The sequence below is a fragment of the Somniosus microcephalus genome, chromosome 4 (genome assembly GCF_052327205.1).
Source record: "Somniosus microcephalus isolate GS21.2 chromosome 4, FLI_Smic_1.0, whole genome shotgun sequence".
Lineage (NCBI taxonomy): Eukaryota > Metazoa > Chordata > Chondrichthyes > Squaliformes > Somniosidae > Somniosus > Somniosus microcephalus.
Window position 1 is genome coordinate 263,414,611 of NC_140990.1, and position 23,488 is coordinate 263,438,098.

At 40.1% G+C, this 23,488-nt stretch overlaps 1 protein-coding gene across 3 annotated transcripts; it reads right to left on the reverse strand.

Moving 5' to 3' along the window:
* Positions 1–4,175: 4,175 nt before the first annotated feature.
* Positions 4,176–23,450, reverse strand: LOC147120421 (nuclear receptor subfamily 4 group A member 2). Of its 3 annotated transcripts, XM_085986317.1 has the most exons (10): positions 23,086–23,150; positions 21,631–21,683; positions 11,247–17,905; positions 9,367–9,490; positions 8,030–8,889; positions 7,137–7,266; positions 6,848–7,011; positions 6,178–6,380; positions 5,852–6,030; positions 4,176–5,712 (listed from the first exon to the last, which is right to left on the reverse strand). In XM_085986317.1, the coding sequence occupies exons 5-10, from the start codon at positions 8,885–8,887 to the stop codon at positions 5,456–5,458; spliced, it is 1,791 nt and encodes a 596-aa protein (XP_085842443.1). In that variant the 5' UTR covers positions 8,888–8,889; positions 9,367–9,490; positions 11,247–17,905; positions 21,631–21,683; positions 23,086–23,150; the 3' UTR covers positions 4,176–5,455. The 3 variants fall into 3 exon arrangements, with proteins under 3 accessions (XP_085842443.1, XP_085842441.1, XP_085842444.1); XM_085986315.1 differs by lacking the exon at positions 23,086–23,150 and adding an exon at positions 23,196–23,450 and having other exon boundaries at positions 9,367–17,905; XM_085986318.1 differs by lacking the exons at positions 11,247–17,905; positions 21,631–21,683; positions 23,086–23,150 and having other exon boundaries at positions 8,030–8,871; positions 9,367–9,457.
* Between the last annotated feature and the right edge of the window lie 38 nt (positions 23,451–23,488).

The window sequence follows — 23,488 nt, forward strand, 5'->3', positions numbered from 1 at the left end:
TCCGAAATAACAACAGAAAACGCTGAAAAAACTCAGCAGGCCAGGCAGCATCCGTGGAGAGAGAAACAGAGTTAACGTTTCAGGTCGATGACCTTTCCTCTGAACTGGAAAAAAGCAGGAAATGGAAAGCAAGTTTATATATAACCATTGTTTCTGCAGATGTTGTACTTGTCTGCTCTCATTAGACTGGCAGTGTCAGTGCAGGACTGGCACCAATTGTGCATTGGCATGAGTACCGAATATGGGATTATAATGCCTGCTCACACTGTTGTGCAGAGGCTGTGTACAGCTGAGTATGTGTGCTCAAACATTTGCCTGAAGTATAATTTACCAGCCTCCAGTGTTGCTGGTGAATTTTCTACTGATTGAATAGAACTGATGGGATAGTCATCTCTTTTCGCTCAAAAACAAACCTTCTGTGCGGCCAATATCTTGTTTAAAACAGTAAATAAAAGGCAGGCTTCACACCAATCACAACAAAGCAAACCGAATGTGAAATGATCTCTTGGAGGTCCTCTTGCTTATATCGGAACTTCTGAGATCAGGCTAGTACTGGCAGGATTATGCTATACTTTTGGCACCAGCACAATGAAAATCTTGGCATTGCCTCAGTACCAAAAATGCAGTGTAACGACAGCATAAATCAGATGGTTTCAACCCCCGTCAAGTAGATTTATATTAATTGTAGTGTCCCTGAGTCATACGATCGTCGGTGAGGGCAGGAATTACACCACCGAGTCATTCCTGGTCAACACACCACAGTCCAAGGGAGCGATGAAACCACCCAACTCGCTGCAAATACCCAGAAACAAATGTAAATTATGAAAAGAATAATGAATACCTGTGGGGAATACAGGGCGCTAATCTGATTAATGGGCTCAGATGACATCATAAACTGCAAAAGCAAGCCTGTAATGGATTAAAACCATCATCTACATCCAGAATTATTGCTTTGAAGTTACTCTATGTGATCTGTATCTTGCATTTAATATAGACGATGTGGATGGTTGTGGGTCTGTTTCTGCCGACACGAGCTGTCACTGGGTTCCAGACATGCTGACACTTGTGGTGTCATTACCAAAAATGATTGTGAAATTATTTGGAGTATATCAGGAATGTCTACGTTTACTTTGTAGAACATTTGAATAATATGGCGAGACAACTTTCACAACACCTGCGAACATTAGAAATGAGCGCGATTCTGTTTCTCAATTGCTGCTCCCACGGGCGCTGGAAGCCCCTTGTGTGCGCATCTCATGTTGTCGCTTTGAGATTTGCTGGGGTGGGGGTGGGGGGCTATTGATTTGGAAAAAGCACTTACGGATAGAGATGCACCACGTCTGCACAGAAATGTCCCACGGTTTGAACGTGTAATTTGCACGTCTTTGTCACCCTGTTTAATAACATGTAGAGAGCATATATATGCATATATGTGGGTAATGTGAATCTATTGTGTCCTCCAGATGCAAAACCGAGGCACGCCACAAATGCATTTGCAAAGGCATGGACACTCTGTCCCCAAACTTGACCGGGACCGTGTTGTCTGTATTCCAGGCTGTGTTCTCCCTGGTTGAAGCTCCCGGTTCTATTTGTACTCCACGCGATCTTACCTCGTGCTGTGGACGGAGCTACCCCATCCTCATCCCCCTCCCGCCAGCTGCTTTATGGTCTGACCGGCCCTCGGCTTTCTCCTACTTTGCGGGCTGATCTGCCTGCGATTGCGGATGCTCTCTGTGTTCCAAGTGTGGAAACTCTCTGGTTCCAGCTCTGCAGCGGCCCCAGCTGCCGATCACTCTCTGTGGAGCCTCTGTAAAAGGCTGTCCATACACATGCACACAGACACGCAGGCTGTCTCCAAATACTACCAATTATATATGATAGCGCATTGAGATCTTAAGCTGCCAGTAAACAGATCCACCTTAGCAAAACCATGTAAAAAGACAACTGTGCTTCTTTTGGTGGGATGGTTGATTTCCTTGAGAACTCTAGCTGTTTACCTAGAACTCGTGGAGTAAGGTTCACATTTTCTGTTTTTCAGGGCTGTCTGTATTATCCTCAATCGAATTGTTACATGCTAAGACAATCATTAAGGTAAAGTTATTGACTACGTTTTTGAACTTCGGTACCGCGCATGATAGGTTAAAATCGGCTTATACAGTCAGAAAAGTGACTTTATATAATTTCGATGATTTTTTTCCTGGCTGTCCAATGTTGTTGAATAATATTCGCCGTCCATTCAGTCCTAATAAAAAATAATTGAAATGCTTCGTTATTTGTGATCAAATCTGAACGCCATTAGAAATATAAAAATAAAGTTAATAACAGCGTTATTGTAAGAAAGTAAATAGGGGACCAACACCTTGTCATATGATATAAATGCGGGGTTGAAGCAGACACTAGATGTATACAGCCTTGTCAAACTCATTTATAAGTTGCATTGAAATAATCAAATTATTTTCTTGTTTCTTTATACTTCTCAAAATAGATACAGAACAATATTTTGCATTGAGGCGTGTGTTGTGGGTAATTCACTGAATGAAGACAATGTATAGAGTGGAGGCGATTCAGATTTCTGTTAAACACCGAATGAATACAAGAATTGTTGATAAATATTGTGCTGTGAAATAATGCTGTACTGTTAAAAACTGGTGAGAGCTGGAAGAATCCCACAGAACATCTACAGCCACGCAGCGAAAGGACACCCGCTTCTCCAACCATTTACAGCCGCAAACTCCAAACATTCTTTTCCTAAAATTGCCAACATTAATTTAAAATAAAACCACGGTTGGTCGATATCAACATGTCCTGAAATAAACCACCAGTTGGAATATTATATTACAAATGGCAAATCATTTTAAACTTTGGCTCTACGTTTTCAAAAATTCAAATGACACTCCCATAAATATTTCAGGCTGAGAACTTTTAGGAAATCCACTTCGATTCAGATGCTGCAATGCGAGAAGTTTTAATTCATATATGTTTAGCACGTCAAATAAAAGCGGAATCCTGTGTAAATCCTGGCGCTGTGTGTAAAGCAAGAGCCCACCAAGGCTGACATACAAGTTCCTGGGCAAGTTTGAAAATGTAGCTATAAGCAATATATTGCGAATTATATTACACACTTATTGCGAATTGTGATTCCTACCTCTAACTATTAAAGAGAATTCACTATTATGACTAAAGCGCTGTATCAACAGTGATATTAATTCTGTTGCCTACATTTGATTGGATTTTTCCCCTGAATACTCGGCTCACATTCGCTGCCAGCTTCTGTCTCCGCGACAAACTTTCTTGTATTCGATTACGAATTCGGGCTGAACTCAAACGGCTACCTAACAACGTCGGAAATACTGCGTGTCGCTCACTGTACATATTTCAAATGATAGGTTTGAGGAATTGAAAAGGCGATAAGCGGAAACAGCGGTTTTCAGCCGCGCACATCTTAGTGTAAAATGACTAATTGTGTCAAGGTAATGATAAAAAAAAACGCTTTCTGCATTCACAACCACCGAAGCAGTGCACGCAGAACAAGTCGCATCTTTTCACTGCGCAAACTAATCTGAATTCCTTATCTGGAGACAAGAGAAGCTAATCTTGTGACATTCATGAAATCGAGAAATTCTCTGGGTAGCTATTTCCTTTAATTTATTTGAATCCCAAGACAGAATACATGAATAACCGATAACCAAATGCTATCCAGATAGGATGTCGGAAACCTTAATTGCATTTCTCATTAGGAAAGGTACTTAAACTGATGGGACATTTCTGACGAAATAAGAAAAAACTTGCACCACATACACATAGCATGTACTAGGGAAATACTTTCAAATCAGCATAGTTTCTGCTTCTATAAAATTCAGCACCATTTGCTAAAAAGCGCATCTGCACGCTACAATAAATATTTGCCTAAAGTTTATTTTAAAAAAACTTCACATCACATTGAAATTAGCTTTATGATCAGCTAGGAAAATTATCAGTTCATACGCATATACCCTTTGCTACTTTGATATTCCAAAAGCTTTATAGTAAATGAAATTACTATGGTGAATCTGTGTTTGTATAAAACGGGCTATGGATGATTAAAATTGAAATAGTAGGTTGGATAAAGTACAAGACTGTATATGCAAATGTAATGGAAATTTGGATTGAATACACAGGAATCCATCAAACAACTATTTGAAGACATCTTGTTTATTTGTGTAAACATTAAATGTTTCTTTCTCAAAGAAAGAATTCTCAGAAAACATACTTTAAGCATTTCTAAATGTAAGATACACAATAGAAAAGGCAGTGATTTGTAGGTCAAAATGTATACGTACCGCATACATATATATATTTTAATATACAAAGTAAAACCTACATGTATGTAAATACTTTCTTTTAAAAATCCCACTGAAACATGAAATGACAACTGTCACCTTTTTGCAGACGTTTGGAAAGTAAGACAAAGTGCTCAGTAAATTGCAGGAGATTATCTCTAAAAGCACTCTGAAAACCGTCGAAAGCAGTAGCATGCAAATTCATGTTAGACGACAAAAATAATAAAGATATAAACTTTTATCAACATCAACAGTACATACAACACTTACAAACGATGATTGTTGAACGGTCTTTACAAACACAATGTATCTCTTTAAGATGTCAGTCGGTTTATACTTGTAGCCAAATGCTAGAATTGTACATCTGCTAACAAGATATCAAACACTACATCTGTCTTTAAAAAATCTAACAGACTACATAGTGTCTGGAATACTATTTCTTAGGTTTTCATACTGTAGACATAATCCATCAAGAAGATACCAAGTGCCTATAATATTTCCAACATACAAGTATGAAGATTAGTCCTGCAACAGCATTCACATGCTTTATTTTGTACTAACCGCTATTAGATCTGCATCTTTTTTCTTCACTCTTACATTTCAAATCAACCAGAAAAATAATCAGAGCAAAACTTAATTTGATAATTTACATCTGTTTGCGGCTTTCAGTGACGCTTTGGACGCATCACATCATCATATAATTGCTGTATTTATATAAGCCAATTCTTTATTATATATACTGCGGCATATATCTGCTTAGAGCACGAGCTTTGCCGAGGACGGAGTTTACAATCCATTTTATACACTTCAAATATGAGTTTTATCAAAAGTTGAACGGAGCTTGACAGGAATGCGTGTATTCCCATTTAGGGAAGCTTCATCTCGTCAATAAAAAAAATAAAATAGATAATTAAAAACTGTATATACCACGTTTTGCAGTTTATTTGCTGTGAATCCTGGTCAGTAAACGACTGTGAATACAAAGTTCTAGCAAGTGCAAAAAGTTCTCAGGCTTTTTGCAAATGCGTTTGGCACCAAAGTTCCGTTTCACTGCAGAAATGTCTCTGCTGGATTTCTGGAGCAGTTTAACATCCTTTATTATTATAGTTTTTCAGCTTAAGTGCTTAGGTTTGCTTTCAAAAGGGTAGTGTGTCTAGGAAGAGCTTATCAATTATTGTCGGGGGTGGGACGAGGTCCTCGAGTTTTAGATAGAAGATGCGCTGGAGACCTTGTGTGCAGAGAGTGCGGAGCTCCGGCAATTTCCCCAAAAGTTTAGACAAGTAGTTTGGACGATTTAAGTTTCCGCCGTTGAAAGTCACGTGGTCTTTGAGACAGTTTACAATTTTATTTTGAAATTCTTCCACCTTCTTGGGTTCCTTCAGCCCGTGTCGCTCTGCAACAATAAAAAAAACCAAATGCGAACGTTACCAAAGGCTCCCAGTTTGAGCTTGGCACTTACAATGTGGCACTGAAGGGGTTAAAGGGTTTTATCGTACGATTTAAGGAGATAGGCTTAAAATAAATGCGCTGACCTGTTACCATGGCGAGGGCAGCAATGCAGGAGAAGGCTGAAATGTCTATGTTCATACTGTGGAGGTTGGAGGAGAAGTCAATGATTGAATCTATCCATTCCCCAAAGCCACGAACGCACTGCAGCCTGTGCAGCACCACCCCATTGCAAAATATTAGCTTGCCGTCCACAGGGTTGGACCTGAAATTAATAATAATAACGCAACTAATTGCTTTGCAGTAATAAACGGAATTTAATTAGCGGAGAGCAATAAAACTTAGATCACTGAAGCTTGAAAGGGGTTGGGTATGGGAAAGGGTCGATGACACTTTAAAAGTATATATGTACCGGTAGGCCAGCCTCAGGACGAACAGTTCCAGAAAAGCCGATTCAAAAAGCAGGTCCTGGTCCTCTTTCGGTAGGTCGGTATAGCCGGGGATCTTTTCCGCCCAACCGCGGATGATTTCCATGGAGCCTGTTAGAAGGTCATAGAACTGCTGGATGTGCTCTGTATCCCCGCCGCTCAGCTGGTACTCGGGATTGGACTGGAACTAGATTGTCACAGAGAAAAACGATCAATAAAGTCCTATTAGACTGATAAAGAGTGAAATGGCACCTCCTTTGTACACGGCCTTGATAATTCTGCCAACAATTCTATCTCGTGTTGACCAATTAAGAGATGTTAATACCTGAATTCATTCGGGGTGGTGTTTATTTTTTTTTACATTCCTTTTAACATCTCGCAAACAATTCTATCGCCTTATAACAAATCAAATCAAATGCAGTCATGCATTCCAATGTTACTATTTTTAAATTACGTTGGTGTAATGTTCGCTGTTTATCGTAGTCCAGAAAGCTGGTGTCTGCAGCTCCGAACAGATCGGAATCAATGTACGCGCATTTTCTAATGTATTGATGAATCTGGTGGAGCTGAATTAGTGACCAAAGATACATTTTCAAACTGTTTAGACTGAAAACTCTGACTGCTGTCTGGTGGGAAAGCAATTGTGGGACTCACCCTGGAGTAATCGAGGTTGGACATGGCAGGGTTGGAGTCGACGTGCGCTCTGACCAGCGCTGTGATGAGACTGACTGGAGGAGACGGGGGAGACGGCTCCTGGGGGCTCTTCGGCTTGGACGGGAGACGTCCCCTGCGACCCTTCAGGCTATCTGTACGAACAACTGGAAAATAAATATTTTTTAAAAACTTAAAATTGTGTGACCTGAGACATTCCTAGAAAAAAAAACCTTACAATTTGCTTTCTAGTACAAGTTGGAGCACAGACACACATCGTGTCAAAACTTACCTTCTTTCACCATGCCAACAACAAGGCACTTCTGAAAGCGACAATATTGGCACCTGTTCCGGCGGCGCTTATCAACTGGACAGTTCTTGTTTGCCAAACAAACATATTTAGCGTTTTTCTGCACCGTGCGCTGTAAAAGAACAATGAAAAAACGTTAATCAATAAAATTACCAAATTTATTTCCGCAATGTCTGGTATATAAATATATATATATTGAAATCAGACAATGATTTTTAAGCTAAGATTTTTTGCACCATATTTAATGGGTGGATATTTACAGTGTTCACAGTAGCTTTAACCGTCTGCCTCTTTCCCAGCTTCTAGCTGTATTTGATATGCGAGGAAGAGAAGAAGCAGACACTGGGTAAATACAAATTCGTGGGCATTCATATTATTTACATCCCTCCGAGACCCCTCGATTTAAAATGATAAGATTATTCAATCACGGTGCTGAAATAAAGAGATCACTTTAATTTTACCATAGGGAATTATGTTCCACTTGGTTAACTTAGACACGGCTTAATGTTGTTACCAATTTAAATCTCAAGGAGTCGTCTGAGTTTGTGACAGACGCTAGGTAGGTTCCCTCTGCTATCTGTATTTGAGCCAATCACACCAAAAATTACTAGTTGCTAATGTAATAAATTGGTACAATCAGAAATTACACTACTTATCATAACAAAACCTATTCTTACACCCATAGTACAGTTTACCGGTAGGTCTTTGTAACCTCTGATATAACATCGCACCCTTTTACTAATCTAGGTGGTAATTTCATTTAACCAGTACACACACAGCGATTAAACACACAGGAAAAATGAACAAAAACAGTCCTTTAACTTATTTTCTCAACAGCATGAAACTTAAATCAAAATTTAAAATAAAACAATCACCTTGAAAAAGCCTTTACAGCCCTCGCATGTGCGGACTCCATAGTGCTGGCAGGCAGCGTTGTCCCCGCACACTGCGCAAAGGCCTTCGTTTGATGGAGAGTTTCGAGATGGAGGTGATGGTACCTGGCTGTCCATCAGCTGAGACCCATGACCAATCTGGAGACCAGGGAAGCCCACGGATGCTTGTTTTCTGACGGGATTGGGGACAGCGAAGTTCTGGCTGTCCACCACGTGATGTCCACCTCCCGTCTCAGGGTTCATGGAAATATGTAGGGGGTTATCAAACCTCATTTGACAGCTGGACACTGGGGTACCGGGGGGCGACTGCTTGAAGGAGAAAAGAGATAGTCTTGAGACAGGGGTCTTCCGCTGGTCTATCATATGGGTGGTGGCTACATAGTTTTGGGAAAAGCTGTGAAGAGAACTGGGGTCATCCCATAATGGGCTGTGCTGGACCTGGAAGCCTGGAGTTGTTGGGGTAGGGGGTGGAGATGGCTTGTAATACATGGAACCAGAATGGATCATCTCCTCTGGTGGGTGCTGTAGATGGTTCTGTTGGTGGTAGCCGTGCATCTGGATGTCTTCGATCTTGATGGCGGACTGCTGGTTGGATAGTGGCATCTGGTACAAGCAAGGGGGTTTCACGTCGTAATTGGTGCTGTAATTCTCCATGAAGGTGCTGAAGCTTGGCAGCGATGTAGTGGCTGTAATTTCAGTGTTGGTGAGATCCATGCTGAACTTGACGAACTCTGGCGTTAAGAAGTCAGAGCTGTATTCCCCACTGTGGTAGCTGTAGCTCTGAGAGGCAGGACTGGCTCCTTGTGGCGATGACCCATACTGAGCTTGAACACAGGGCATGGCTGTAAATGAAAGTTCTGAACATGTACTCATACCATTTAAATGCATACGACCACTACTTCTAAATCACCTTGCTTCACACATCCGAGCCCCACTGTAGGAATCTGAACTAAATGTCTCGAAATCATTTCATTTAAACTCATGGATATACTTTCAGGGCGTGTGCCAGAGATACGAGCTAAAGCGATTTAACGTATTCACTTGTTACGGGTTCCCTAGTAAAATAACTCCTTGATACTTTAAAATGATTAATTTCAATGTTCAGCCAAGTTTCCTTTTGTTCTGTAAGTATTCGAGGTGAACTAAAATATTTGTAATGTGTAGTTTCCTATCAAAGTGGCAACTACAATTTAAAAAATATGGAATACATAGGGAATATTTTCTTCGTGGCTGACTTAAAAAAAGAAAAATGGCAATATAATGTAATTAAAATAATTTGATAAATTAACACCTATGACAGCGCATTCAAACTGACGTACCTTCAGCCAAGTGACTGTGAAAGAAATGGAAAGTAGACACTGTTGTGGTTTGTGTTCCTGAAGAGCAGAATTCGGAATGTTTTTTCTTAATTGCAATTCAGATAAAAGTACAATGAAACCTTTTCTGAAAACAGATGGAAACAAATAATCATTGACCCACACCACGCCAACTGTTAGTTGTAACAGAATGTTGTAAGAATTATATTCCAGTGACTTTCATAGGACACATAACACGTTATCTTTGCCCTTTTCAAGTTACATTTTCCTTGTGATTCCTTATTTTAAAAGTTTATTTAAATACGCACTGATGTACCTCAATGGAGCAGGTTTGCACAACCCCCGCACGAACCCTCGGATTTTTGTCCTGCTCCACTCATCATCCTTTGGAGCAAACCATCATCTTTGCTTAAGTATATTTGTGAATTCCCTCTGAATTTAATTGTAAGTATCTGACCAACACTAATAACGCCCTCAACCTTTCTATATACACTGGACCATATTTTACTGGACAATCCAATATATTTAAAGCCTAGAAGGAGACTATGACAAAACATACAAGGGAAAAAAATCATTTCTGGAAGAGGTCTGCTTAGAAAAGAATGTTATAGAAAGTTGGCTGTTTTGCTCTCAACAATGCAGCATTAGCAGGACAAATTACCCCAAGTGCTAAATTACAGCTATGGAAAGATCTGTATGCAATATTCTGTCCATTATTATATATAAAATAGTTATACAGAGTATTACACGAGTATTACACATATAAACACAGATAGATGGATGGATAGCTAGACAGAGAAACAGATAGAAAGGGAAATGTGCAGCATTGATTCAATTTAAATGATTGCTCTGTAATGCACATATAGGAAGACAGACCAGACTATGTAAATGCGTATCTTTTAAAATATACGAATAACACGAATGTTCACAAAAAACACATGGAAAGTTCCTTTGGTAAACCATTTTAGCAGTTGTTTTGTGCTGTGGTTCCCTGGAAGACTCCGGAATCCAAACAGTAAAAGTAATAACCATTGGCTTAAAAATAACTTTTTAGCAATAGTCATCTGCAATATGTATATTACGTAAACCGCCCTTAGAAGCTTAAACTGGAAAGTATGCCGCAACGTTAAAAAAACAAAATAACTTTTCGAAATGACAATCATAACTCTGCATGCTTTACAATTTACCCTATCCGCGCAGCTCAATTTGATTATTTACTGACCGTCATAATTACAAAATATCAAGCAGATTTCAGACTTACAATCCCCATAATACTCGCCAAGATCCAGTGTGTTTACCATAACTAACCGCGTACATCTAACTTTCTGTCAACTGTCTCACATCGGTCTGTAAATCTTTTGGACCGCAGTCTGACGTTTACACATTGCAACGTGGGTTGCGTCTTGGTGGCCGTGATTAATTTGGTATTTTTGTGGGTTTTTTAAATATATCATGTTGCTGGTCGCAAGAAATACACGTGTGGATGAGATCCCGCTATCACCGCCCCCATCCCAAACAGCTGGAGCAGGGCACCAGGTGGAACGTACAGGTGACCACATTAAAAACAAAGCCACGCGGATCAACCTGGACACCACCTACAACTTCTAAAAGGAAGAGTAGATATTCAATCATTGTTTAAAATTATTATTAAGATGTGTCTTTCAATTGCTTAATGACAGCTACGATGGCCGGAACAGAAAACGCTGCCAGCCTGTAACTGTTGTCAAGTAGACACAGTTCTAAAATTGACAAGCTTTACAGCTAATTCACAACATCCTCAGAAAAACTAAGCCGTGACAATCAGAACAGCAGCAGTGAACAATATAATGGAAATATTCGCATAAACACACATCATGAAATTGCTCAAACAATTCAATACCTACTTGTTTAATTTTTACTTCCACTTATCATTTAGATACTGCAGATCGCAGGGCGAGTAGAAAGTCGGTTCAACATGGAATGAACTTTGAAGTGCAGCAGTGTTTGATTTAAGTAGCGGTGGTACAGGTTGCTGTTCTCGGCACTCTGAGCAGGCGATCAGACTCGGACTGGCCCTACTCTCCAATGTGCCTTTGTTTATGTGAGCTCCTCTCTTCCACCGGCAGCGTGTAACCAAGTCTCCGAGCGTCAGCGAGCGTCAGCGTCCCAAGCCCAATGAGCGCCCGAGGGCTGGGCCGCACCACACGGTTGGCTAAGTCTCACTTTGGTAAATTTCCGAGGTGACGTTAACGCGCTGGATTTTTAAGGTAGTTGGGGCATGACTTGAGGCAACCTTCTCACCTCCTTTTTCAGCATTTCCAAAACAACACGTAGTTGGAATATTCGCCGTTTATAGCTTATCGATCGTATTGATCACTTGTTTTGGACTTATTTCTAGAACGGTAAACTGCGCATTTATTATTTTTCATTTCCGGTATAAAGATTTATTCCATGATTCAATATTTTCTACTGTAAAAACTAGTAAATCGTAAGAGCCAGAAAGGGAAACTGGTGGGTGCATTATTTGGCATTCAAAGAAATTTCCTTTTTTTTGCTTTATTCAGTTTGTGTTCAATTGGAAGTACCTGTGTATTGTTTAAAACACGCGCATTTTATTTGATGTAAGCTACATTTATGCACATTAGTGACTTTACACAACCAGCGTGCATACACTCATTGATTAATGTCGAATGCAGGGGAAAGGTTCTGCTTGTGGAATGTCAAAAAAGAAAAGCAGCCGGTATAATTTCGGGTAAGTTTCGGTGTCACGGTGTGAAAGAGCTGCGCTGGTAATTGGCGAATTTAAATATTGAATCCGGTTGCTCTGCAGCAGGATTAGATATAAAAGTCACAATGCTGCATGTGTATATATCTGCAATGGTGGAAATAATAACAATGCAAAGAGCGGGGAAAGTCTGGTGGCCACCTTTAATGATGACAGGCGCTGGAAGGACAGAGGGAGCTCATTAATACGGGCTGTTGCAGAGCAGCGTCAGCGCTGGTGGGCGAAGCCATTTAATGAACGAAAGGAAAATGTGATCGGGCGCGCGCCGGGGCCAGCAGAGTGCCGCGTGACGCAGGAACGCCGCCATTGACGCAAAGAGCCGGCTGGGCCAAAAATAGCAGGTCTGGCAGCGAGCGCACTGTCAGCCTGCAACTGATGCACTGCTGGGCAGGGCTTGCTCCGGCTATTTTAAACTCCGTCGGAAACTCGAGAACACCAAATTAAGACATTGCGGATATTTTTAGAGATACTGGCTTGGCGTGGGATTATGTAGAAGGGGTCACGTTTGCTATATACACACACCTTTATAGAAAAGTAAAAGTTTTTTTTGCAGGGACATGCTGTTTTGTGGATTTTATACTGGTTTATTTTTTTTGCCACGTTTGATGGGTTGTGTTAGTGTTGTGCTGTTAAAACTGTGAAGTGCGGCTACAATACTGCACTTTTCCACTTTCAGTATAACCCCGAGCGGGGAGGAAAGCGGCAGGTTAGCTTTGAACTAAAACTTGCCCACCACGTCCGGGACCGTCTCCTCTACTCTTCATATTTGAGGGTAACAATACGAGAATATATTAGGATATAATTTATTATATTGTCAAACGTGGTCTATGAAAATACACTTTTTGGTTGAAAATAAACATTATATGAGCGGTGTTTGTACCAGTGAAGTCCCCCCCACCCCCTTTGTCTTCTGAGTAATACTGAGCTTTCCCGTATACAAAAACGTACAATTAATACAAAAGGAAAACAATTTAGGTGAAAACGCCCATTACGGTCCTAAATGGAAACGTTCTTGGCAGATGGTACATTTCCAGTGGTTGACCGCTTTTCAGGTTCTTCACTTGTCTGGAAACAGAGCCATTCAAATAACCGGAACTGTTGCAGTTGCGCGTTTTGACCAGGAAGAGGCACTCGCCCTCAATCATATACCAGCAAAAAATACGTTATTTTTCCAAAATAAATTTACATATAAAACCAAACAGGCCAACAGCACGTCTAGCTTTCCCTCACATATAAAGTAGACTAGCTAAATTACAAGTTCTCACGATGCACTGAGAATAGTTTTTAGCAGCTAGATAGCTAGCAGCAGAATAGATGGCACATTTACTGGAATTGTTACAGGATAATTTAAGTCTTGGCCAGAAACATTAATCACTTACTATTATCCTATTGATCCAATTCAGTTTCAGTGCACAAGAGCAAAATGACAATGTTTTACAATGGTAAATAGGATATGGGGACTGATCTTGTTCCCTCCTCGGCTAAAATGTCTTCTAGACGCATGTGTTGTGTGTGTGTGTATGTATGTGGGGGGGGGGGGGGCGGAAATGGAGAGAAAGTAGAGGCACACCACACAAAGTAAAAAAATTATATGCACAAAAATTTTATTGTTAGAGAAACAGTACAGTTCATTAATTACAAAGAGTCAAATGAAAGTAACTTCCTTGTGATGTTAAGTGGAGAAAATGCATTTTGAATTTTAATAAGCTTCTCAGAAAATTCAAATTCTGAATAAATATTAAGTTGAAATAATCACTGGTAAAGGCCATTTTATATCCTAACACTCAATGTGATATAAAACAGATCCTTCTTAATGGCATAGGTAACAATCTAATCCCTGATGCTGTGATAAAAAGACTCAGGTAAACAATCTGCTTCACGTGCAAATGGACGAATTAGACATCTCAATCTCATGTTTTAGATTGTTTATGGTTTGTGATGTTAACACTACAAAATGGTTCTTTTAAGTGAATGTATTGTTGTAAATTCTAAAACATTAAAACAAATGCAAGTTACTTACATGCTGCTATTATATATATATTAATTAAGCCTACTGCCTAAACTAACCCCAGTACATGATGGCTGAATTCTTAAACTGAACATGGATAGTAACAAATGCGATCTTGTCTGAAAATGACTGTTGTCAATTTCCAACTGATGTAAAAATATTCCCCGAAACCACTTATGGGCAAAAAAAGAATTTAACTCTTAAAAATACTGTTGACTGAAATTATCAAATAAATTGAATTAAATAGCTCAACAAATCCTTCAGTTGGTGCAGAGAAAGTTCACTGCGTTTACATTTGCATCATGCTTGTGCTAAGATTTTTTTAATAAAATGGCACATCCCCAAGGGCATGGTGTAGATGATATATCCTCCTCCACCCCAAGGGCATGATGTAGATTAAAAATCAACTGAGTCCTGATAAAACAAACTCATAGATCAAGATAAAAAGAAAAATCAAAATGTTGAAATGTGAAATCTAAACAGAAAATGATGGAAATACACATCAGGTCACATTGCACAGCCTCGTGCTCAAACTGTAATGTTCTCAGTGCAGTGGTTGAACTACATCATCATTACATCCACGTCAGTCAATGGGTGAATGAAAACCTTGTTTCATTCCATTCTTCAAAGACAGACAGTTTATTCATGTCTCTAGCAAGTCTAACACTACAACTATCACATCTTACCTTTGATGGCTATATTCACAATCTTCCTTCATCTAAATCGAAATTGGTGGTTTCACAATCTTTGACTTTGTGGCACTGCCACTTCTCCGTTGCTGGACCTGGTTTCAAGTTTAGTTTCTTTTCTCATGCCAAATAGTATTTCTCCCCCCCCACCCCCGTCAACCAACCATTCTTCACTCTCTTATCAAGCCCAAGTCTGACCAAGACTTGAATATTTGTCCCATCTCCAAGACAGACATCGCTACCATCTCGTTCACACTACTGGACAGGATAAATAAAGGCTGATAGGTGATCACCTTTCGTACCTCTAGCTTCCAACCTGTCGGTCTGAGAGTCTTTCTTGTTCTTCTCTCTATTGATCAATACTATTGCCAGAACTTTTCTCTTTTTGCTTTTTCTCTAAATACAGCACCAAACAGGTTTTTCCTCCTCCCCTACATCCCCAATGTACTCAAATAAACTCTTATCTCAGAGTGTCTCATTCTTAATTTGTTCTTCCCCAAGACTTCAATCCTATGCAACTCCTTACTTCCCTCAAATTTTCCTTCCTCCTAGTCATCAGGCTTTTAAAACCCAAGCTTATTACATTTAACATCAGTACTTCCCAATTTATTTGGTCTTGTCTTTTACTCTTTCCAACTTTGGGAACAACCAACACTATTCACCTTGGTTTCTCAATTTTAAAAGAGCCAGTAAAGATCTAAAAGTGAAAAAGACAAGTTAACAGTTCAAGGTGGGACGTAGATTCACTGCAGATTCTCACCTGTAACATTAACCTGTAATCCCATTAATCTTCCAGATGCTGAGTAATCTGCTGTGTATTTTGTATGATTCAATTCAGCACCCTGTAAATTGTACATTTGGAATATGCACAATAATCCATTTAATTACAGGATTGTGGAAAACGAGTAGGGGTTTATGTACCATATTTAAATTAAAAATTAAGATTCCATACATCACTTTTTGGATTCTTCTAAAGCAAAGCATAAACAAGCTATATTTGGTGTCAATTTGGGATTGGAAAATTTAGTTTAAAACCAAATTTAAGACATTTTCCAATAATTTTTAGAGCCATGAAATTCTGTTGACTAGCTGTTTTTATGCATTTAAAAAAAGAGACAAACTACATCTTATTCTATATACTTGAAGCATGGGAAACACAGCACCACAGAAAGAAAGAAAGTCAGTGGGATTAGTATTGAATTACTCTTGCAAAGAGCAAGAACAAAAATCATGGGACAAATATCTTCCTGATAAAAGCACACATGTTTACAGCCTATGATCTTACAACAGCAAAAGCAATTAGTTATTAACTTAATGAGAGATTTTATAATTCCAGGAATTATGCCCCGGCATAATGTTTATTAAAAAAAAAAATTAAGCATAACTTTCAGAGCCTCAGTATTATATTGTCAATATAGCAAACAACAAGAAAAACAACCATCAGTGATTAAAAGTTGTGTTGAGAATTAAATTGCATTCGAACATGGGGGGTGGGGGGGGGCAAGAAGACAGGAGAAAAAATAATTTTATGAACAAAACTATTGCAAGTGAGTTTTAAAATGTGGCAGTTTACATTTTAGAAGTATTTCACGTAATTGCCTTAACACAGAAGTACTCAGTTGCATATGCATCATCAGCAAGATTATTACACCAACAGGTTTCTACTAGTGTAGCTTTATAGATACAAGCATTGCAACATAGCCCTAAAGCATTGTAAAAAGCTCTTCAAACATCTGAAATTTAATCCATGCTGACAAATTTTGCAACTGCAGATATAGCTACAGGAGGTAAATTTGGATTGGACTTGGTGTTTATACATTTCTAGCTCAATGTGGTCAATCAGAGAGTACAATTGTGAAATCAGCAAAATCTTGATTGGTGGAGGGAAGAGAGGAAAAGAGAGAGAACATTACCTTTATATTACCCATCATTTTTGGAGTCATTAAGTGAGATGTTGAATGCAATCTGTCCTTTTCAGCAATACTGGATATTTGTCCAAAATCATTTATTGTTCCAGGCTACATTATATCACAGATGGTAGGCTGTAATAGAATGCTCATAACCTATTCATTTTTTTCTTGTACAATTTTGCTACACTACATGAACGTAGGTGTTATGGTAGAACGTATAACAAAAGAAAGGCAAGTGTTAATTAGATCAAAGTCCTCCAGAATAACCTGTGCATTGTACTTTTGATACATAATACAATCTAACTTCACAGCATGGCAGTGTAGCACTGCTTCTCCCACCACAGGATGTTAGGATGCAAGTCTGCGCCCAAAATTCCCTTTATGGCAAGTTTTTGATTGTGTCATGGGCCAAGAGTATAAGGGCAGAGAGCAGATACCAAGGACTTCCCGACAAAGAGGAAAGGAAAGCAAATGATAAGGTTACTTAGGTCACTCTTGTGCACCTTCTAGTGATCCAATTAATGTAATCTACCCTCTGCTCAGCAGGAAAATGGTGCATGATGTAAAGAGACCCAGAGCGAAACAAAACACTAATAAAATAAAGATTCTTCAGTTCTCAGAATATTGAATCTATCATGAATTAGTACTTTCTCACCAATCAAATCAGGACATGTTCATTAAACTAAATGCTCAGACATTTTAAATACACCGAGATTAAAGTACTACCACAATTAAGGACACACTGCTGAAGTCTGCCCATTATCAACCATTTAGCTGTGTGTTGGTTGTCATCCGAGTGTAATAACTTTGTTGAATTCCTAATGCAGTTTTTACACCAGCAAAATCTTACTTTTTGTTATATTACAATTCTGCCATTTGTGATCTTGTAACATAGAGCCCATTACTGTGCATAGTTGGTCGTGTATAGCTTGTAGATGAACATTCAGCTATTTTAAAGGATAATCCAGCATTCAACAGACTTGATGTTTACATTAAAGGGTTATACTTTTGAAAGAAATAAAATTATCTAATATATGAATTCACAAATACATAGAGTGCCCTACCACCATTTTGTACTTATCTGTAATGGAGTCACATAGATACTGTGCTGATAAAAACTCCACTGCACTAAACGCAGCAACCTTCAGGGTTAATGGAAGAGACACCATTGCTGCAATTAAATAAAAAAATGTTACAAATCAGCTGCTAGGATTTAAAAAATCTTAAATAGAAGTTTAACATAGTACGGTTAAAATCAGAGACAACACACCCAATATCTCGGAGTAATGTATACCATGTTACTGAGCCACAGAGCTCATTTGTCCAGATTCAATTAACCAGAGTTCTGGCTCTTGATCACTATCCAGGGACCCAGATTGGAAATTGCACATGTATGTGCTTTGGGTGAAAATAGGGTTGGACTTGACTGTGTTGGCACCCATGGTTAAATAGCCTGCCAACATTCAATGTCTGGATTCACATGTGAAAAATGCCCACTTACCCCAATACAAGTCACAACCTTCTAGTGGGGGGAGGTGATGAAATCAAGATCAGGATCACAAGCTCTAACCACTTCTTGGAGTAAAACCTAAACAGTTCTAAAAATGCTCGTGCTTCTCAGGGTTTTGATACAACAACAACTTGTATTTATATAGCATCTTTAACATGTAAAACATCCCAAGGCATTTCACAGGAGCGTTATCAGACAATATTTGATACAAAGCCACATATTGGGACCAAAAGCTTGGTTTAAGGTTTTAATACTATGATCATTAGCACTGAAGTGTGAAGTTGATTGTTTGGTGGTTGACATTATTTTTGTGCACACTCGGTCAGACTGGACTAAAATTCCAGGTCCACGTCCTCTATTTCAGAAACAGGACTTCCCTCTTATTTTGATACCAAACCCCAACATGGTGGTGAAAGCCAGTGACTTGAATTAACGCATCAGCAATGGCAGAGGCAGATGGCACATGAGAGAAATGGAGAAATAATCAGGGTCCTGAGTGAATTTACCTACCTGACCTCAGCACCATAAATCCTTTAGTGACAAAGGCAGGCCCCCCCCTTTCCTCCTCCCGAACACTTTCACAAATCGCCGGCAGTATCTCAAAGGACACCAGCACCCAGATTAGGCCTATACATCCGTCAGAGGAGCACATGGCTATGAACATAAAGCTCCGAGTCTGAGGTACAAGGAAAATCGTGATAACGCCTTCATCTATTCTATTAACTCAGACTGAAGAAAGTGAAGGAGAATGTGACACCGGATCACGATTATTATGGCCTTGCCGCAGGCCCAGAGACTGGAAATTGTCTTTCTTTCTTCCCACCACCCCGCCCCTGCACCCACTCACCACCCCTCCAAGGCCACATGGCGTGCATGCACTCTCACCATTGACGGCGTTCTTTTCAAATGCACGAGCAGCTTCCAAGTGACACAGGATGGCTCCGCACGAGGGGAAAGAAAAGCTCGTGCTACCTCAGCCCACGCAACGCCGGACTAACTCACGGATTTCCCCACCCCTAACTCGGGTTTTAATTCCCCCAGTAGAGAAGTTATAACTTCCACTATTTTATTTAATAGTTAAAAGCGGCGAGTTATTTATGAACGTGGGAGCGATTAGGGCTGGATCAAAAAAAACGTACCAAGATAAATACTGCAGTAAAAGGGACTTGTCTAAGCGTTCAAATGGTGTCCAACAGCAAGAACCTGAATTGACTGCGCATGCACAGTCTTTGTATAGCTAAGACTACAGGGAAGACTACTGATGTTTATGCCATAAACCAACTGGCGGACCGCCTGAAATCTTCTCAGTCCCAAGAACCACCTCCCCCACCCCCACCCGGTTGAGAACCCCTACCCTAGAGAACTGATAACTGATGAAAAGGGACTGAGAAAGGGTTGGCAGGCTGTAACTAGTGGAGTACCGCAAGGATCAGTGCTTGGGCCTCAGCCATTTACAATCTATATCAATGACTTAGAGGAGGGGACGGAGTGTAATCTATCCAGGTTTGCTGACAATGCAAAGCTAGGTGGGAAAGTAAGCTGTGAGGAGGATGCAAAGAGGCTGCAAAGGGGCATAGACAGGTTAAGTGAGTGGGCAAGAACGTGGCAGATGGAAAATAATGTGAAGTTAATCCACTTTAGTAGGAAAAATAGAAAAGCAGATTACAGGAAACTTCGCGATATCCGGCACCGACGGGACCGAGCTGCTGCCGATCTATCAAAACTTCCGGATAGACCAGCGCTAATGTTGAAGGATATGGAGGTTTTCATCTCCGTATCTGACAACAAACACTGTTGCTTAGCAACAGCTTGTAAACACTCAGCCCGTACCTTGGAAGCGTCTCTGAAGCTGTTGCTAAGCTACAGAGGCGTTTTCCAGAGCCTGACTGTTTAAAAAAATGCTAGGAGAAGAAAAAAAAAACGAACCAAAACAGCTGCTGATTTCTGCCGTTAGATCGAGGTTTCCAGACATACAACCTCCGGATAAACCAAAGCTTCCTGTACTTTTTAAAAGGTGAAAGACTAGGAAATGTTGGTATTCAGAGGAACCTATGTGTCCCTGTACACGAATCACAAAGTTAACATACAGGTACAGCAAGCAATTAGGAAAGTAAATGGTATGTTAGCCTTTATTACAAAGGGATTGGAGTACAAGAATCAAGAAGTCTTACTGCAATAATGTAGGTCCTTGGTGAGATCATACCTGGAGTACCGTGTACAGTTTTGGTCTCCTTACCAAAGGAAGGATATACTTGCCTTAGAGGGAGTGCAACAAAGGTTCACAAGACTGGTTCCTGGGATGGGGGGGATTGTCCTATGAGGAGAGATTGCATAGACTAGGCCAATATTCCCTAGAGTTAAGAAGAATGAGAGGTGATCTCATTGAAACATATAACATTTTTATGGGGCTTGACAGGGTAGATACTGGGACGATGTTTCCTTGGTTGGGGAGTCTAGGACTAGGGGTACAGCCCCAGAATAAGAGGTTGGCCATTTAGGACTGAGATGAGGAGAAATAGCTTCACTGAAAGGGTTGTAAATATTTGGAATTTGCCACCTCAGAGGGCTGTGGATGCGCAGTCATTGAGTATATTCCAGACAGAGATTGCTAGATATTTGGATACCAAGGGAATTAAGCGATATGGGGATAGGGTGGGAAAGTGGAGTTGAGGTAGAAGATCAGCCATGATCTCATTGAATGGGGGAGCAGGCTTGACGGGCCAAATGGCCTAGTCTTGCTCCTATTTCTTATGTTCTTATGTAGAGAACATTTTACTCATTGAATATATAACATCTGACAATGCAACCAGTCAAAAAAATTCAATTTCTAAGAGGACTTAAAAAAAAAAAAATCTCTATAGAATTGAAAATACAAAAGGTTTCTGAAAGATTTTTTTTCAGTACAAGGTTAATTATGAAATCACCATGCACTAAAGATTCTTAGAATTATTATAGAATGATACAGCCCAGAATGAGGCCATTCAGCCCATCATGCCTGTGCCGGCTCTTTGGTAGAGCTATTCAATTAGTCCCACTCCCCTGCTCTTTCCCCATAGCTTTGCTCATCAGCTAGCTACTAACCTACAGTAAATTGACTATACAGAGGATCATTTGTCTAACAGTGGTTCTAATGTGAATTAATAAGCTATTTCAGTAAAGAACCATGCCACCCCACTTAGAACAAACTCACATTCATCTATGCACCTAACCTGTCGGGCAATATGCAGGATAAAAAAAAATCCATGTCAGAGATGCAATAGCAGTGGGAAAAGAATAGCATATGGTTTATACAAACATACAGTACTCATTAGCACAGTGTAGGTTTACAGCAGCAAATGAATCATCCCCTACTTAAAACATCAACAGTCCATATTTATAACACTTACCCAATTTAAACCAATCTTCAGTCGTCAGCACATGATTTAGTGCTGGTTTGAATCTGTAGAAAAAGAGGTTTGAATTATAAGCTTAAATATATATAGAATTTAAATTTTACCTCAATTTTTGCTATTATACTCATCTACTCCTAACCTCCACAGTAACATGCACAGAGTACAGCAAAGCATTTCTCCCTCTCACCTCCAATGTTTAAGTGCAGTACTTTATATACAACTCAAACTGAACAAAGTTTTTATTTGTTAAACATTACAAGTTTGTCTAATTTATGAAATTACTTTAAACATTTATCCCAATTTCCCATTCTGTATTCTTAAGCATAATAAAATCTAATTTGCCTGCAACACATTAAAAAAAGACTTTTGCTTCATCCTGCTCATTCTCAACAAGAGCACATATTTAAGCATTTAGCAATGACTTATCATTGCAGTGCAAAGGCCCAAAAGATGAGACAAGCACTAATATGGTTATTTATTATCCCTTGCAATGTACAAACTAGTACTCCCACACATCATTCTGCGACACAAAATCCATCTTTGCCATTGAGATACCACTGTCATTTCACACAGATTGTATATGATTGATTCTACTGAAGGTTAGAGGCTAAATGGACCATATGGCAACATGTTGCTTTCCATATGTTTACATGCCCATCCATGCTTAACCATTTATTAAGCAACATCTGTACCCCATGTGGATCCTACTTCACCTAATCGAAATATGTGCTTCTATTAGTCACTTAACTGTATTACATTACTGACACATAACTAATTATTTCCATAATATACAATTAATGAGTTTGAGGCATGCACTTAACAGTTATACCATGGGTATTATTTTTGATAAAATTCCCGATTAAAAATACAGTATTAGAAACTGGCGAGAAAACCAGTGGCTCTGATGCTAGTTATACACGAGTTATCTGAATAGAAAAATACACTAACTAAAAAATTTTAAAATAATTTTCAAAATAAAAAAAGTGATCATCGTTTTTACAGTCAATAACCGTATTCCATGCAGCCAGCGCAAAACTTATTTTAAGATATTCGGTAGAATCATTTGCCTTATCAAAAAACAGAATTTAGTACAGGGACTCCCTTTGGTTTGTCGGCGAAATCTTGCCAATCAAGGTCGACAAACTAAGAATAGAATTTTTAAATGCAATCAGGATAGAGAGCACCAAACCTGCTCTTTGCTTTGATTTTAAACAAAAAACATATATCCAGGCACCACATCTGTCCGCACCTCTGCAGCAAGAGCCCAAAGCAGGGACTGGGGGAGTGGGGAGAGCGGCACGCTGGAAGAGCAGAGCGCCGATCCCACCGAGGACGTGCGGCATCGGCTGTAATGTCGAGCGGGCAGAGGGGCTGCCGTGTGTGTGTGTGTGTGTGTGTGTGTGTGTAAGAGCAAAGCCTGGCACCACGGCCGGGCTAGCGGCTACTCACTGCGTGCAGAACGCTGAGCCGGGCGCGGGGTAGAGCGCTGAGCTGAACCGTGTGTGTGTGTGTGTGTAAGAGCAAAGCCTGGCACCACGGCCGGGCTGGCGGCTACTCACTGCGTGCAGAACGCTGAGCCGGGCGCGGGGTAGAGCGCTGAGCTGAACCGAGCCGCTCTGCTCTGAACTGCATCGGGCGGCCTCGCGCTGTAGGTCGGACTCTGCTGCAGCCTCGCGCTGTGTCAGTGCTGAGCCCGCGCCGCTCTTCCTTTGTTTCCAGTGGAACTCTCCGGATAAAGGCTCCATTGTGACAAAAACGCCATTCCGTCCACACTGCCGCTCGCGCCCGGACCCTCCTAACAAACCCCACACCCGCGTCATCCTGACGTCAATGGAGCCCGGCTCAGTGACGC

Coding starts and splice junctions, on each gene's coding strand:
- LOC147120421 (XM_085986315.1), bottom strand. CDS start 8,887: ATGCCCTGTGTTCAAGCTCAGTATGGGTCATCGCCACAAGGAGCCAGT. Junction 7,267..8,029: donor GCTGTAAAGGCTTTTTCAAG/GTGATTGTTTTA, acceptor GTTCTTTTACAG/CGCACGGTGCAGAAAAACGC. Junction 6,031..6,177: donor GTCCTGAGGCTGGCCTACCG/GTACATATATAC, acceptor TATTAATTTCAG/GTCCAACCCTGTGGACGGCA.